Below are 14,419 nucleotides of genomic sequence, written 5' to 3' on the forward strand. Positions count from 1 at the left end.
GCCAAAATTCAGTTCTCTGGTTAGCCACGTTGAGGAACAAACTCTTGACCACTCTATGGTGCTCAATTTTGGGAAGTGGGTGGTAGCAGCATATTCTGGGGACAACGCTATGGTATTGATTTAAAATTTTTCTAATTTTAAAAGTAATTTGGAAAAACTGACTTTAAAACTGAATTTTGATGGAAACTTCTAACCTGTGATCCAAAGTCCTCAGCATTTTTCTTATTTTTTTTTTTTTTTCAAAATGTGAAAACTGAGTTGAAGAAATCTGTTTAGTTTCCATGGAAATGGTGCCAATTAATTTTTTTCCTTTTCCTCAGGAAAATTCCTTGACTTAGCAACAATGAAACTTCCTGGCAATCCCTTGGCAGTCTTCAACACAGGGCATCTGAAATGTCTGTACTTACAATGGAAAAATAGTTGGCTCTCATAATTCCTTTCCTTTCAGTAAAAAAATAATATATACTGAAATAATTGAATAATTTCCTTAACCTTTAGAGAACCTGTCCAGTCCCTTTAAAAAATCTTGACTCTGACAAACACTTCACACAAGGGGCTTTTTGTTTTTGTTGTTCTCTACCGAATAGTTTATCATTGGTGAAGTATGTATTACTTTTCCTATTATACCATGAAATCCCAGGATATTTGAAGAGTATTCATTAATTTAGGCATAAGCTGTTTTGATTGCTAAGTATGTCCTATGGTCTGGATGGTCATAAATATCTGAAAAGGTTTAGAGAAGAATGGTTGGACAGAGTAAGCCCATTAGGTATTTGATTTTTAAAAAATTTTCTTTCCAATTGTTCTTTTTTTAAAAAAATCTTTATTTAATGTGTTACGATAGTGTGCCTGTTTTATGTTTTTGTTTCTTGGTGGAGAGGCATGTGCAATCCTAGCTTCCCCACCAGGGATCAAACTTGCACCCCATACATTGAAAGGTGAAGTCTCAACCACTGGACGGCCAGGGAAGTCCCCCTTCCCAATTATTCTTGTTTTTTTCTCTAGATTCTGATTTCAGATTGCAGTCATCAGGAAGGCTTTGCTTTTTTCTTTACATTTTGTAAGATTTAATGTTCCTCTATCCTTGAAAACAGAACAATATTCTTTTCCATTCTGCTGAATTACGGATGTCCGCAGTTAAAGGAACCAAGAAATGAACTCCTTTAAGTTGACTAATCAAAAATATCATCAATAATTGGATTGAAATATCTAGACAGAAAAGTTCACACAAAAATTCAATTAAAATTTTCAGTATCCTAATCCCCAAGAATTAAAAAATAAATCAAGTTATCATTGATCTTGAGGAAGCAAATTAAGTAACAAGACATGGACAGATGTTAACCCAATAAAATATATTATAATTTAGGTTCTTGTTTACTTTCATCATTCCCTCTGCCCCCTTTCTTCTGAGCAAACAAGGGATTACTCTTCTATACTTATGGTAGAATAATAATAGATTTCATACAGGCTTCCAAAACATCAGCAGCCTTTCCTTATATTGCTCTCTGTGGGACAACCAGAGGATAATACATCAGGCATTCTGAGATCCCTTCCTTACACTTGCCACTTGTTACCTTCTTCCATCTCCTGTGGCCTTCTTAACATCATCCCCTTAATTCTAACATGATTTAATTAAAGTATGATAATTGAATAATTTGCTAAAAATGCTTCATGGGAACTTTCTCCCAAAGAGCTCAAAGCATCCCCTCTCTTTATTCTTTCCAGAGTTCTATGAGATGTGTGGAGGAGTCCAGATAGGAATAATCTTCTCTACTTTAATTCTTCAATAACTGTTTGATCCAAGCTGTACAATGGTCTCACATGGAGTTCTGCAACTATTTCTTAAGAGAGCTAAAGGCACAGTGGGAGGATAACAGTAGACTTAAAAAGATATTTCTTTCCCTTCAAAATAAGAAATCATTAGATATAAAAAACTGCCCAGTAAGGAGTTTTTTGCATATGAATTTATAAGCAGTATATCCAAGTGATTTGTGGGAGACTGGAAGTTCACGCTAATCATGTGCTGCATTCAAATACCATGTATTTGTTGCAAGAACGATATAAGCACAATGTCGCTGTCATGAGAAAAGCCACTTGACGTGATGGGTGAAGATTATTCATTTAAGGACACACCTTTCTTTGGAGGATGATCCAGGGCATCCCAGGACCAAGTCCATTGAGGTTATGTATTCAACAGGTCGACAGGTGTTAGAAGTTGGTGCAACCAGTACCTCGCCATTTACATAATGGAACAAAAAGAGACTATGGAAGTGGTTAGTGGCTGCTGGTAAAATAACTTCCAGCTTTAAGGTCTCTCTCAGTGATTTACAGGTAACAATTTTAAGGTAACATTACTTGGAGGCCTTACAAATAGCTGAGAAAAGAGAAGCTAAAGGCAAAAGAGAAAAGGAAAGATATACCCATTTGAATGCAGAGTTCCAAAGAATAGCAAGGAGAGATAAGAAAGCCTTCCTCAGTGATCAATGCAAAGAAATAGAGGAAAACAATAGAAAGGGAAAGACAAGAGATCTCTTCAAGAAAATCAGAGATACCAAGGGAACATTTCATGCAAAGATGGGCTCAGTAAGGGACAGAAATGGTATGGACCTAACAGAAGCAGAAAATATTAAGAAGAGATGGCAAGGATACATAGAAGAACTGAACAGAAAAGATCTTCATGACCCAGATAACCACAACCGTGTGATCACTCACCTAGAGCCAGACATCCTGGAATGTGAAGTCAAGTGGGCCTTAGGAAGCATCACTACAAACAAAGCTAGTAGAGGTGATGGAATTCCATTTGAGCTATTTCAAATCCTGAAAGATGATGCTGTGAAAGTGCTGCACCCAATATGCCAACAAATTTGGAAAACTCAGCAGTGGCCACAGGAATGGAAAAGGTCAGTTTGCATTCCAATCCCAAAGAACGGCAATACCAAAGAATGTTCAAACTATTACACAATTGCACTCATCTCACACGCTAGTAAAGTAATGCTCAAAATCCACCAAGCCAGGCTTCAACAGTATGTGAACTGTGAAATTCCAGATGTTCAAGCTGGATTTAGAAAAGGCAGAGGAACCAGAGATCAAATTGCCAACATACGTTGGATCATCAAAAAAACAAGAGAGTTCCAGAAAAACACCTATTTCTGCTTTATTAACTATGCCAAAGCCTTTGACTGTGTGGATCCCAACAGACTGTGGAAAATTCTGAAAGAGATGGGAATACCAGACCACCTGACCTGCCTCCTGAGAAATCTGTACTCAGGTCAAGAAGCAACAGTAAGAACTGGACATGTAACAACAGACTGGTTCCAAATTGGGAAAGGAGTGCATCAAGTCTGTATATTGTCACCCTGCTTATTTAACTTATATGCAGAGTACATCATGAGAAATGCGAGGGTGGATGAAGCACAAGCCGGAATCAAGATTGCCAGGAGAAATATCAATAACCTCAGATATGCAGATGACACCACCCTTATGGCAGAAAGCAAAGAGGAACTGAAGAGCCTCTTGATGAAAGTGAAAGAGGAGAGTGAAAAAGTTGGCTTAAAGCTCAACATTCAGAAAAGTAAGATCATGGCATCTGGTCCCATCACTTCATGGCAAATAGATGGGGAAACCATGGAAACAGTGACAGACTTTATTTTCTTGGGCTCCAAAATCACTGCAGATAGTGACTGCAGCCATGAAATTAAAAGATGTTTGCTCCTTGGAAGAAAAGCTATGACCAACCTAGACAGCATATTAAAAAGGAGAGACATTATTTTACCAACAAAGGTCCATCTAGCGAAAGCTATGGTTTTTCCAGTAGTCATGTATGGATGTGAGAGTTGGACTATAAAGAAAGCTGATGCTTTTGAGCTGTGGTGTTGGAGAAGACTCTTGAGAGTCCCTTGGACTGCAAAGAAATCCAACCATTCAATCCTAAAGGAATCCTAAAGGAAATCAGAAATTCATTGGAAGGACTGTTGCTGAAGCTGAAGCTCCAATACTTAGGCCACCTGACGCCAAGAACTGACTCACTGGAAAAGAACCTGATGCTGGGAAAGACTGAGGGCAAGAGGAGAAGGGGATGAGGGAGGATGAGATGGTTGGATGGCATCACCTACTCAATGGACGAGTTTGAATAAGCTCTGGGAGTTGGTGATGGACAGGGAAGCCTGGTGTGCTGTGTTCCATGGGGTCACAAAGAGACATGACTGAGTGACTGAACTGAATGACTTTGGAGGGACGTTATTTCAGAAGTGGGTTGAGGTTAAAAGCATCAGTACGTGTTCTTTGATTATCAAGCCATCCAGCACTACCTCCATTTCTGCCACCTTTTATATTCTGCATTTCTGAATCTTAACCAATGCCTTATTATCAGAAAAATATTATTATAAATCACCTGCTAGAGTCTCTCTTTTCAATAGGAACCAAGTGTATCAGAAAAGACTGGAAGCAGCCACCTCCTATGGAACCAGAGGAAAACATTACTCCTGTGTGAGATGCCTCAGTAGCTACAATGTTTATTTCTTCTCTGCATTAGAAATAAGTATTTAGGAGGGAGGAGGGTTCAGGATGGGGAACACATGTATACCTGTGGCGGATTCATTTTGATATTTGGCAAAACTAATACAATTATGTAAAGTTTAAAAATAAAATAAAATTAAACAAAACAAAACAACAAAAAAGAAGAACATAAAGAACAAAAAACGTGGGATTCAGTGCCTAAGGCAAGAGAACTGTGAGAAAAGGGTACAATCTTTGCCTGGAGTTCAACGCAGAGCACAGAAAACCCATGGTGGTCTCCTCTGGGGAATCAGTCATCTGCCCCTCCTACCAAGTTAAGTTCTAGAGACTTCTCTCTCAAGGTCTGTGAGAATTTGTCTTACTTGACCCTCCTAGAGCTGTGATAACAAACAACATCATCAACATCACCACAAATATCCTCATAAGGCCTTTGTTAATTTCTTTCCTTTCGTTAATTAAAATAATTTGCTTTTATTAACTAAAAGAATTATCTTGCAATCATCTTTTTATGGAAAAGTTACTTTGGGTAAGACAGTGACTTAAGAGTAAAATTAATCAAGTACACAGCTATTTACTTCTATCTCAGGAGACTTTAGTCAGTATTCATAAAACTTCTTTAACTCTTAAAGATTATTTAAAAAGCTGAAGTTCATATCAATACCTTGTTTCTTAGGACCGTGCAACTTGTCACCATCAGATTGTCTTCTGGCAGCTTTTTGTTGAAACACTGTAAAAAACAGAACACATATTTATTGAACAGAAACATTAAAAAGAACATCCTGTAGAAGACTCTAGGAAACTAGAATGCAATACTTCATTTTCCTTAGTAACAATTCCTGAATTGTATTATTTTTTTAGTAGGAGGATTATTAGATTTACAATCTTCTCATTTGTGCAGCTTATCAGTCATTTCAAAAAGCCTCTTCTTTGCTCAGAGTAGTATAATACTGATGGAACGCTTCATTAAACTGTTTAAATCAAGATATGATTCCATTTTGATATCAGGTAAAGATAAAAGCTGCATTTTGTTAAAAGTGATTAATGGTAAAATCACATGAAAAATTCCATTTGTATAGAAATTACTCATGCTGACTTTTTGGTGATAAGCAAGGATAATAGACTGTTTCTTCTTAAACAGATGAAAAGACTGCTGTATTTCACAGATGTAATAATAAAAAAGACACTTTATTCTTGCATCATCTAGCTAGACCTCAGACCTATTAAAGCAGCTTATTCGAATTACTTCATTATCTGAAAAGTGCTTTGTTCTCATTTATTATTTCTCACACAGAATTCTGTGAGACAAGTCAGCATTACTCATCCCATTTTGCAGATGAAAGATAAGATTGATTGTTTAATATTTATTGAGTACCCACAAAGTTCTGTATACCTTCTGGCATTTGTTAATGGAAAAGTCTATAGCCTTTAGAGCTTGATTCTAGAAACTGAACATCCCAGAGTTCCATTTATTTTTAATGCGTAGGCTAAACTACAGAGTTTGGGAACTGCAAGAGGCCTTGGAGGACTGATCCAATGTCATATGTTTACAGATGAGGAAGATGGAAATAACTAACATTTAAAAGGGCTACATAATATCGAAACGATCCCAGAACTGTTGCTGGTGGAGATGTGAGTTGGACTCTCAAGGCTTGCACTTCAGTCTATTTGCGTGGTTCTTCACAGCACTGCTGCCTCTCATCTTCCATAATCCATAACTGAGGACATACTGTTCAGGGAATATAACTGATATTTTATTACCTATCAATGGGGTCTAATCTTTAAAAACTGTGAATCACTATATTGTACATCTGTAACTTACAGAACACTGCAGGTCAATTATTCTCCAATAAAGAAAAAGAATTAGAAATCACACAAGGAAACAAACCACAGTGAGACAAAGTCAGCAAAACAGCATATCAAGAACTAAATGTAATGAAACACTCTGAAAGAAACTGTAAAATAAGTATGTTCTGTCAAAAGAAAAACAGCAAATAAGGAGCCCTAGAGAGAGGATTAAAAAGAACCTTAGGGTTGGACTCGGAGAAGGCAATGGCACCCCACTCCAGTACTCTTGCCTGGAAAGTCCCACGGACAGAGGAGCCTGGTGGGGTGCCGTCCATGGGGTCGCACAGAGTCGGACACGACTGAAGCGACTTAGCAGCAGCAGCGGCAGGGTTGGACTTTCCTGCGGTCCAGTGGTTAAGACTTCACTTAACCACTTCAGTCCCTAGTCTGGGAACTAAGATCCCACATGCCACGTGGTGTGGCCAAAAAAAGAAAGAACCTTAGGGCATTTCCCACATACTTGTCTCTGCTCCCCTGAACAGCTGCATGGGAGTCCCTGGGGTAACCCGACGGAGGCACACAGGAGTGGGAGTGTTCCAACTGGATGGATGGTGCTTGACCACTCTGCCTGGGAGATGCATCCCAGCAGTATTTTGGCTTCTTTGATTTTATTCTTTAAACTGATCTAATATCAAGGTCATATCTGTGATGAATTCAGATAGCACTTTATGAAATTTAAGGAAGTTCCCTTTGTGTGTGCATGCTAAGTCACTTCAGTCGTGTCTGATTCTTTGCGACCCTATGGACCGTAGCCCACCAGGCTGCTCTGTCGATGAGGATTCTCCAGGCAAGAATGCCTGAGTCCTCCAGGGGATCTTCCTGACCCGGGGACTGAACCCACATTTCCTATGTCTCATACATTGGCAGGTGGGTTCTTTACCACTAGTGCCACCTGGGAAGCCCCAAGAACATTCCCTAAACCATATCAAATCAACTGTTATTTATTATGCATTTATACTTTGCAAGCTGTTGTCAATAGAAAGGGTACCCTGCTCTACTGCTGCTGCTGCTAAGTCGCTTCAGTCGTGTCCAACTCTGTGTGACCCCATAGACGACAGCCCACCAGGCTCCCCTGTCCCTGGGATTCTCCAGGCAAGAACACTGGAGTGGGTTACCATTTCCTTCTCTAATACATGAAAGTGAAAAGTGAAAGTGAAGTCACTCAGTTGTGTCCGACTCCTAGCAACCCCATGGACTGCAGCCCACCAGGCTCCTCCATCCATGGTATTTTCCAGGCAAGAGTACTGGAGTGGGGTGCTATTGCCTTCTCCGACCCTGCTCTACTGTCTTCCTTCAAATAGGAGAAGCAAATATACTTTAAGTGTATGATGTGTTTAAGAGAAATTACACACATGAAATAACATTTTTGGTTGAAAATCAATTTTCTGCTTCAAGTCAGTATTTGGAAAACATGCTAAATATAACATACTGGCAAGTTCTGGGATTGTGGTTTACATTTTTTTCTCAAATAAAATATACTGGTGGATATATGGTATATGAATATATTTTAGGATAATAAAAGTATTTTTATGAGCGGTACTTGATTTTTTTCATTGGCCAGTTCTAAAAGTCTTGAAAACATAAAACACTTTTGAAATTTTAATAACATGCAGACACTCTGGGTTTTTTCACCAATATTGTTAAGACAGAAACTGAGACTGTCTCAGACAAAAAAACGGTGTAATATGGAATCATTAAAATGAATAAACATCTGAATCCAAAGATAAAGTCAGAAAACAAATTTGTCCAATAAAATGCACATTTACTGATAAGCTTTAAGAACTCTGATAAATTGTGAAGCTATGATAGAGTACTGGTAAATAGAATTACTTTTTCCAGCTTTTGGCATTAATTTGTTAAAAATCACCTTATATTTTGTTGAAATACATTTTGCTGACAATAAATATCCAGACTTTGTGAAATATAGGAAATGTTAAACAGGTAAACAGTCTCAGTTTCTAGATTGAGAAGTTACAGCAGTGTATTTAATGTTGATATTTAAGCAGCTATTTTAGCCATAACATCGTGAAATGGGATGTAGGATTGGGGTGGGGGATAGGATGCTCTGAGTAGGATGATGATGAAAGTGCTGATCACAGAACTCTTTAAGAGAAGGATAGGCACTAAATCATGCTCCATGGTATTGTTGTTGATTAGTTGCTAAGCTGTGTTTGACTGTCTGTGACCCCATGGACTGTAGCCTGCTAGGCTCCTCTGTCCATGGGATTTTCCAGGCAAGACTACTGGAACGTGTAGCCGTTCCCTTCTCCAGGAGATCTTCCCGATTCAGGGATTGAATGAATCCACATCTATGTTGGCAGGCGGATTCTTTACCACTGAGCCGCTGCGAAGCCCCTCTATCTGTCTAATCTGCCTTAAAATTCCCTCCTAACTCATTTCTGGCTCCATCCACTACAACTGTTTCCCTCCTTCCACCTAGAGACAAACCTCATTTCCTTACAAAGCTCAATTAGCAATTAACATATTTCCAAACACACCATTTCTCATTGCTATGAAAGTTAGGAGGTGTTTTTGAATATGAGTTTATCTTGGGAAGATACTTATATTAACTTGTTTCCTGAAGAAAGAGCCAACCCACCCAAAGGATGCCCAGTACAAACATGCATACCAAGGACACATGCTCTATTAGCCTTGAAAGAAAGTGAAGTGGCTCAGTCGTGTCCGACTCTTTGCGACCCCATGGACTGTAGCCTACCAGGCTCCTCAGTCCATGGAATTTTCCAGGCAAGAGTACTGGAGTGGGTTGCCGTTTCCTTCTCCAGGAGATCTTCCCAACCCAGGGATCGAACCCGGGTCTCCCGCACTGCAGGCAGACGCTTTACCATCTGAGCCACCAGGGAAGCCCATCTATTAGCCTTAAGAAAAGATATAAATTTCGAATTTGTTAATGTTTCTTTTTACAGTAAACATTAGCTGAAACATTTAAATTGTGTCTGCCAGCAAAATCTTGGTCCTAGAAAGCTTTATGCATTTTAATCATAAAATGCATAACGTTTATAGGAGACAACTAGAAAACCCATGTTATAGGGAGAACCAAACATTGAGTATGGATCACTCAGGTTTAGATTTGAAAGTATTATTTTTGTACAATAGGATTTGTGGTAAGATGAGAGTCTGTTCTAAACATATAGTAACTGAAAAAAATCTAAATACCAGAATGGTAATCAACTTGGGACAGTGGAAGGAGTGTAGTTTTATCTTAATATTAACAACATGCATGACATGGGAAAATGACTTTTTCCCTCAGGCCTTTATTTCCTTTGCCAATGAAGTTAAGGCTAAGATGAGATGATCTCTAGGGTCTTACTTAGTTCTGACATGCTAAAATGCTACCAATTCTTTTTTCCCAAGCCCGCCCAGGCCAAACAGCTCCTGGATAAATTTCTTAAGTGCACATGAATTTAAATAAAATGCATGGTTTTGAGGAAGCAATTCTTTTTAGTGGAGGTTTAGACGAACAGAAACAATAGAAAGTTAAGTCACAGACTAATGTTAGTTTTTGTAATATATGGGGGTGGTCCTGTTCCCATGTGTTTAAGATCTTGGAGAATATTATTCTTGACAGTATTTTATTGCATCAACGTTCAAATGATGCTGTCAAGGCAATTATGACATAACGTCAATTTTGATGATTCTCTGACCGAGTGAAACCTTGTTTTTCTCTTCCTACCTAAAATTGGAATTTAAGAAGAAAGAATAATGAATGCATTATTAGTACCTTTCACTACCTTTAAACATTAAAAAAGTCCATAAAGGAAGAAAAACAATTTTTGAGGCTCAAAATAATCTCAAACAATGCAAATGCCCCAAATACCAACCCATTTATTTTAAATGTTGGTAGAATGACTTCTATAAAATTTTCTCTAGAATAGAAATGATACTGAATGGGAAAAATTTGCATAGTATTAAATATTCAAAATGTTAAGCAAAGCAGAACTATCAGAAGAGCAGAGGAGGAGGAGAAAGTGAAATATAACGAATTCACTTGCACTATTTGTCTTTGCAGGTTGCTTCTGCAGGAACATTCTTCATGTCAACCTCATTAGTGGCCTATTTCAAGCAAACAGATTCTTCCAGGGCTGCCCTTCTTTGAAAATCTGATAAAGCTTATTTGGAATTATTTTATAAGTGGCTAAGGTAATGGAAAGTCTGTGCAATAGCCAAGTGCATTCATAAAGAAATGAATTATAAACCACAAAGCCCTTGATGTTTCATGCCCATTAGAAGTGTGACATGAAATGTTGTTTGGAGCTGTATACCTATCACTGTTGATAGTTCCTGAAACCAGGGATTTGATATAAAATGAAATATACAGATCGGTATTTTGCTTCAGGTCCATAGTATAGTAGCATTTATTAATCGCTCAGCCAACTTCATTAGATTGGTAACCATGTAGCTAAGTGCTGTGCTAGGTCCTAAGGATGCAAAGGTAAACAAGACGCGGTCAGTTTTCATTCTGTCCTCCATTTTTGGCGTCTTATTTTAAGCAAGAGTCAAACGTGTCATTAGTGCCTACTGATGAGAGGACAGAGATGAGAAACAGGCAGGAAGGGCAGGGGCCATAATGCAACCTCCACAGCCCTACTCTGCCTGCCTTGTTCCCCAATCTGTACCCTGAGCATGCTAATGACAAAAAGGCAGAGTGAGGTAAAGTCAAGCAATGTAAACAGCTCCTGTCTAGCCAGCAAAGGCAGGGAACAGAACGTTCTAACCCTGTAAGTAGTCACGCTCACTAATCAAATCGAAGCTCAGGGAAGAGATGCAGCCTCTTTGCAAATGGATCAAGATAGACTGAGCACTCCAGTCAGCTTAAAAGCACCATTTCATTCTGTTAGCAATAGTCGTGCGTTGCCAATTTCAACAAATTTATCGAACGCAGGTCACCACATTTGAATAGGTTGTGAGGGGTGGCATGGTCACAAACAGAAATAGTCACATCAGCCACGTGATATGAAGGCCTTTCATCTGAAAGCAGTTTACTGACTGGCAGACATAGAGCCAGGAGTTGTGGGATTCTGGGGGGAGAGGAGGATGGTGAGGATCTACAAATGGTCAGCCAGCACATGTGAAGTCAGGTGGTTACAGCATACTTGGGAGACTGGTGGTGATGGGAAGTTGGAAAGTACATATCTGCATAAAGGAAAATAGTACAGAAATTCTAATTCAGTGGAAATATCAATGAATGCTTTGGTTTCTTAAGGAGAAAACATTAATTTTCTTTCCAGTTTGTAATGGAAACTTTTAAGTCTGATCGATGTGTTCCCACCAAAATCTTCTCCCAAACCAGGAAATCTCACTATAAATTACCTTTTCTACTTCTAAGGAACTTAATTTTTATTTAAGTAGAATACAAACTGCTTTGATTTGCATATTTATCCTTTTTGATGCAAATAAGAATATTTCTGTTCTTGAAATGTTTCTTATTAAGGAAGTTGGGACATTCAGAGAATGACAGCAGTTGGTTTATGGAATTCTGTGTCATTAGAGCTTGAGTCCATTATAATGAGTGTTTAGCGAAGTCTCACTCCACTACTGGGCAGGCAGGTCTGTCTTCCTTTTGAACCAGGCAGACAACATTTATTGAATACCTACTGCTTACAGAGCACTGAACTAGGGGCTAATTTCTTCCCATAGGATTTCATGTGGACTCACTGTTTGACTTTACTTTTTGAACATCTGTATTCAATAAAAAAGGATATTAGTGTAGACATTAGTGATGTCCCTAGTAATTTTTCTTTTGTTTCAAAGGGAAGTGGTTTGGGGACTTCTCTCGTGGTCCAGCGGTTAGGGACATTGATTCTATCCCTGGTTGAGGAACTAAGATCCCACAAGTTGCAAGGCCAAAAGAAAAAAATGAAAAGCAAAGAGAAGTGGTTTGGGTTGTTAGGAAGTCACTGCTATCCTCTAGAAGCTGTGATGAGTTTACCTTTCAGTTCTCTGGCTTCTTTTTTGTTTGTTTTTTTACTTTCTATCAGGAAATATTGCTGTCCTAATAAGTAACTGGGGCTTCCCTGGTAGCTCAGATGGTAAAGCGTCTGCCTACAAAGCGAGAGACCTGGATTCGATCCCTGGGTCGAGAAGATCCCCTGGAGAAGGAAATGGCAATCCACTCCAGTATTCATGCCTGGAAAATCCCATGGGCCAAGGAGCCTGGTGGGCTACAGTCCATGGGGTCTCAAAGAGTCGGACACGCCTGAGCGACTTCACTACACTAATAAGTAACCAGTAAGACTGGGTCACTCTCACTCTGAATAAACATTAAATACTATTTCTGCCAATAAGATTCAAACCACAAAAATGTAGATTGAAAATTTCAAAAGGACAGGGTTATTTGAGATTTTCTTGTTTCTTATGGTGGATCTGTATTGCTATAAACTTCCCTCTTAGAACTGCATTTGCTGCGTCCCATAGATTTTGGAAAGTTGTGTATTTATTTTCATTGCATTTTATTTTCTGACTTCCTCTTTGATTTCTTCATTAACCCGTTGTTTTTTTAGTAGCATGTTGCTTAGTCTCCATATGTTTGTGTTTTTCCCATTTCTCCCCTGTAATTGACTTCTATTTTCATACCATTGTGGTTGGAAAAAATGCTTGATATAATTTCTATCCTCTTAAATTTGTTGAGACACATTTTGTGGCCTGGCATATATGATAGTAACATCTATGTCTTAGCCATGACAATCAAAAATGTCTCTAAATATTGCCAAATGTCTCCAAATGTCTCCTGGAAGTCAAATCACCACCAGTTAAGAACTACTACTCTAGGTCAATCAGGCTTCTTATTAAAATACAAATTTAGCAGAGATTCTAGTGTAAAGAGACACAGATTTGATCCCTGGGTTGGGAAGATGCCCTGGGGGAGGGCATGGCAACCCACTCCAGTATTCTTGCCTGGAGAATCCCATGGACAGAGGAGCCTGTCAGGCTATAGTCCATAGGGGCGCAAAGAGTTGGACATGACTAAAGTGATTCATCAGGCACACAGAGTATTGTACTTTAAGGGGTAAAGACCAGAATTCCCAGTGTAAGCACAACTTGAACTGTTCCTTTGCAGAGCTGCACCAGTACCCTAATCCATATCTTACAAACAGATGATACATATGTCCTTCTATCTTGAGAACACCTGTGATATACTAAGTCCTGAAGATAATGCTTTGGACAAAGTCACTGGGCTAGAGAATAGAATGCAAGGCACTTGATCTAAGGCTTACTTTAATAGATGTGCCCATATGTCTTCACTAATGAGGATAGATAATAATGCTAAAGCTGAAGCTCCTGATTTGTATCAAAGTATCAAAGCTCCTGATACTTTGGCCACCTGATTCAAAGAACCAACTCACTGGAAAAGACTCTTATGCCAGGAAAAATTGAGGGCAGGAGGAGAGGAGGGTGGCAGGGGATGAGATGGTTGGATGGCATCATGGACTCAATGGACAGGAGTTTGAGCAAGCTCCGAGTTGGTGAAGGATAGGAAAGCTTGGTGTGCTGCAGTCCATGGGGTTCAAACAGCAGGACATAACTTAGTGACTGAATAACAACAATGAGATAGAAGCCATTCCATTCTGTCACATTTACAATGATATAGATTAATTTTCCTAAGTGATTCTACAAGGCTTTTTTTTCCTTCTTCTTCTTCTCTGCTTGCATTTCAATTGCATTGGACGTGATCAATTTCAAGTACAAGTGAATTGCAAGTGGAAAATTTCTGAGCAACTGAGTTGTACTTGACATTTTAGGGTCCCAGTAGCTGAGTAGCTCTCAAAAAGGTCATATACAACTTTGTTGCACTGTAAAATGCCAAGGGTAACTCAGTAGCAATTGAGAATTGAAAGGGAAATTATATTCTACCCCAAATCAGCAACATAGACTCTGAAGAATGATCTTGGTTTTATTAATTGTGTGAGGGGAAAATGGGAAATTTTTCATTGACGTTGAAAAATTTTCCACAATAGGCAGTTATCTCTATGCATGATTTATGGATATAGTTTTATTATCAATCTATCTATACTATGAAAAGTTCTCACTTTGTTTCCTTGAT

General features: G+C 38.8%; 1 protein-coding gene across 8 annotated transcripts in view; it reads right to left on the minus strand.

Annotated features, from left to right (window-relative positions):
* The window catches only part of BANK1 (B cell scaffold protein with ankyrin repeats 1), a 319,023-nt gene that overhangs the window by 23,271 nt on the left and 281,333 nt on the right, over positions 1-14,419 (minus strand). For all 8 annotated transcript variants that reach the window (XM_070791140.1, XM_070791144.1, XM_070791143.1 and 5 more), the window contains one exon: positions 5,177-5,242. In XM_070791140.1, the coding sequence (XP_070647241.1) occupies positions 5,177-5,242 (66 nt within the window). The remainder of the gene's footprint in view (positions 1-5,176; positions 5,243-14,419) is intronic.

Source organism: Bos indicus, chromosome 6 (assembly GCF_029378745.1).
Source record: "Bos indicus isolate NIAB-ARS_2022 breed Sahiwal x Tharparkar chromosome 6, NIAB-ARS_B.indTharparkar_mat_pri_1.0, whole genome shotgun sequence".
Lineage (NCBI taxonomy): Eukaryota > Metazoa > Chordata > Mammalia > Artiodactyla > Bovidae > Bos > Bos indicus.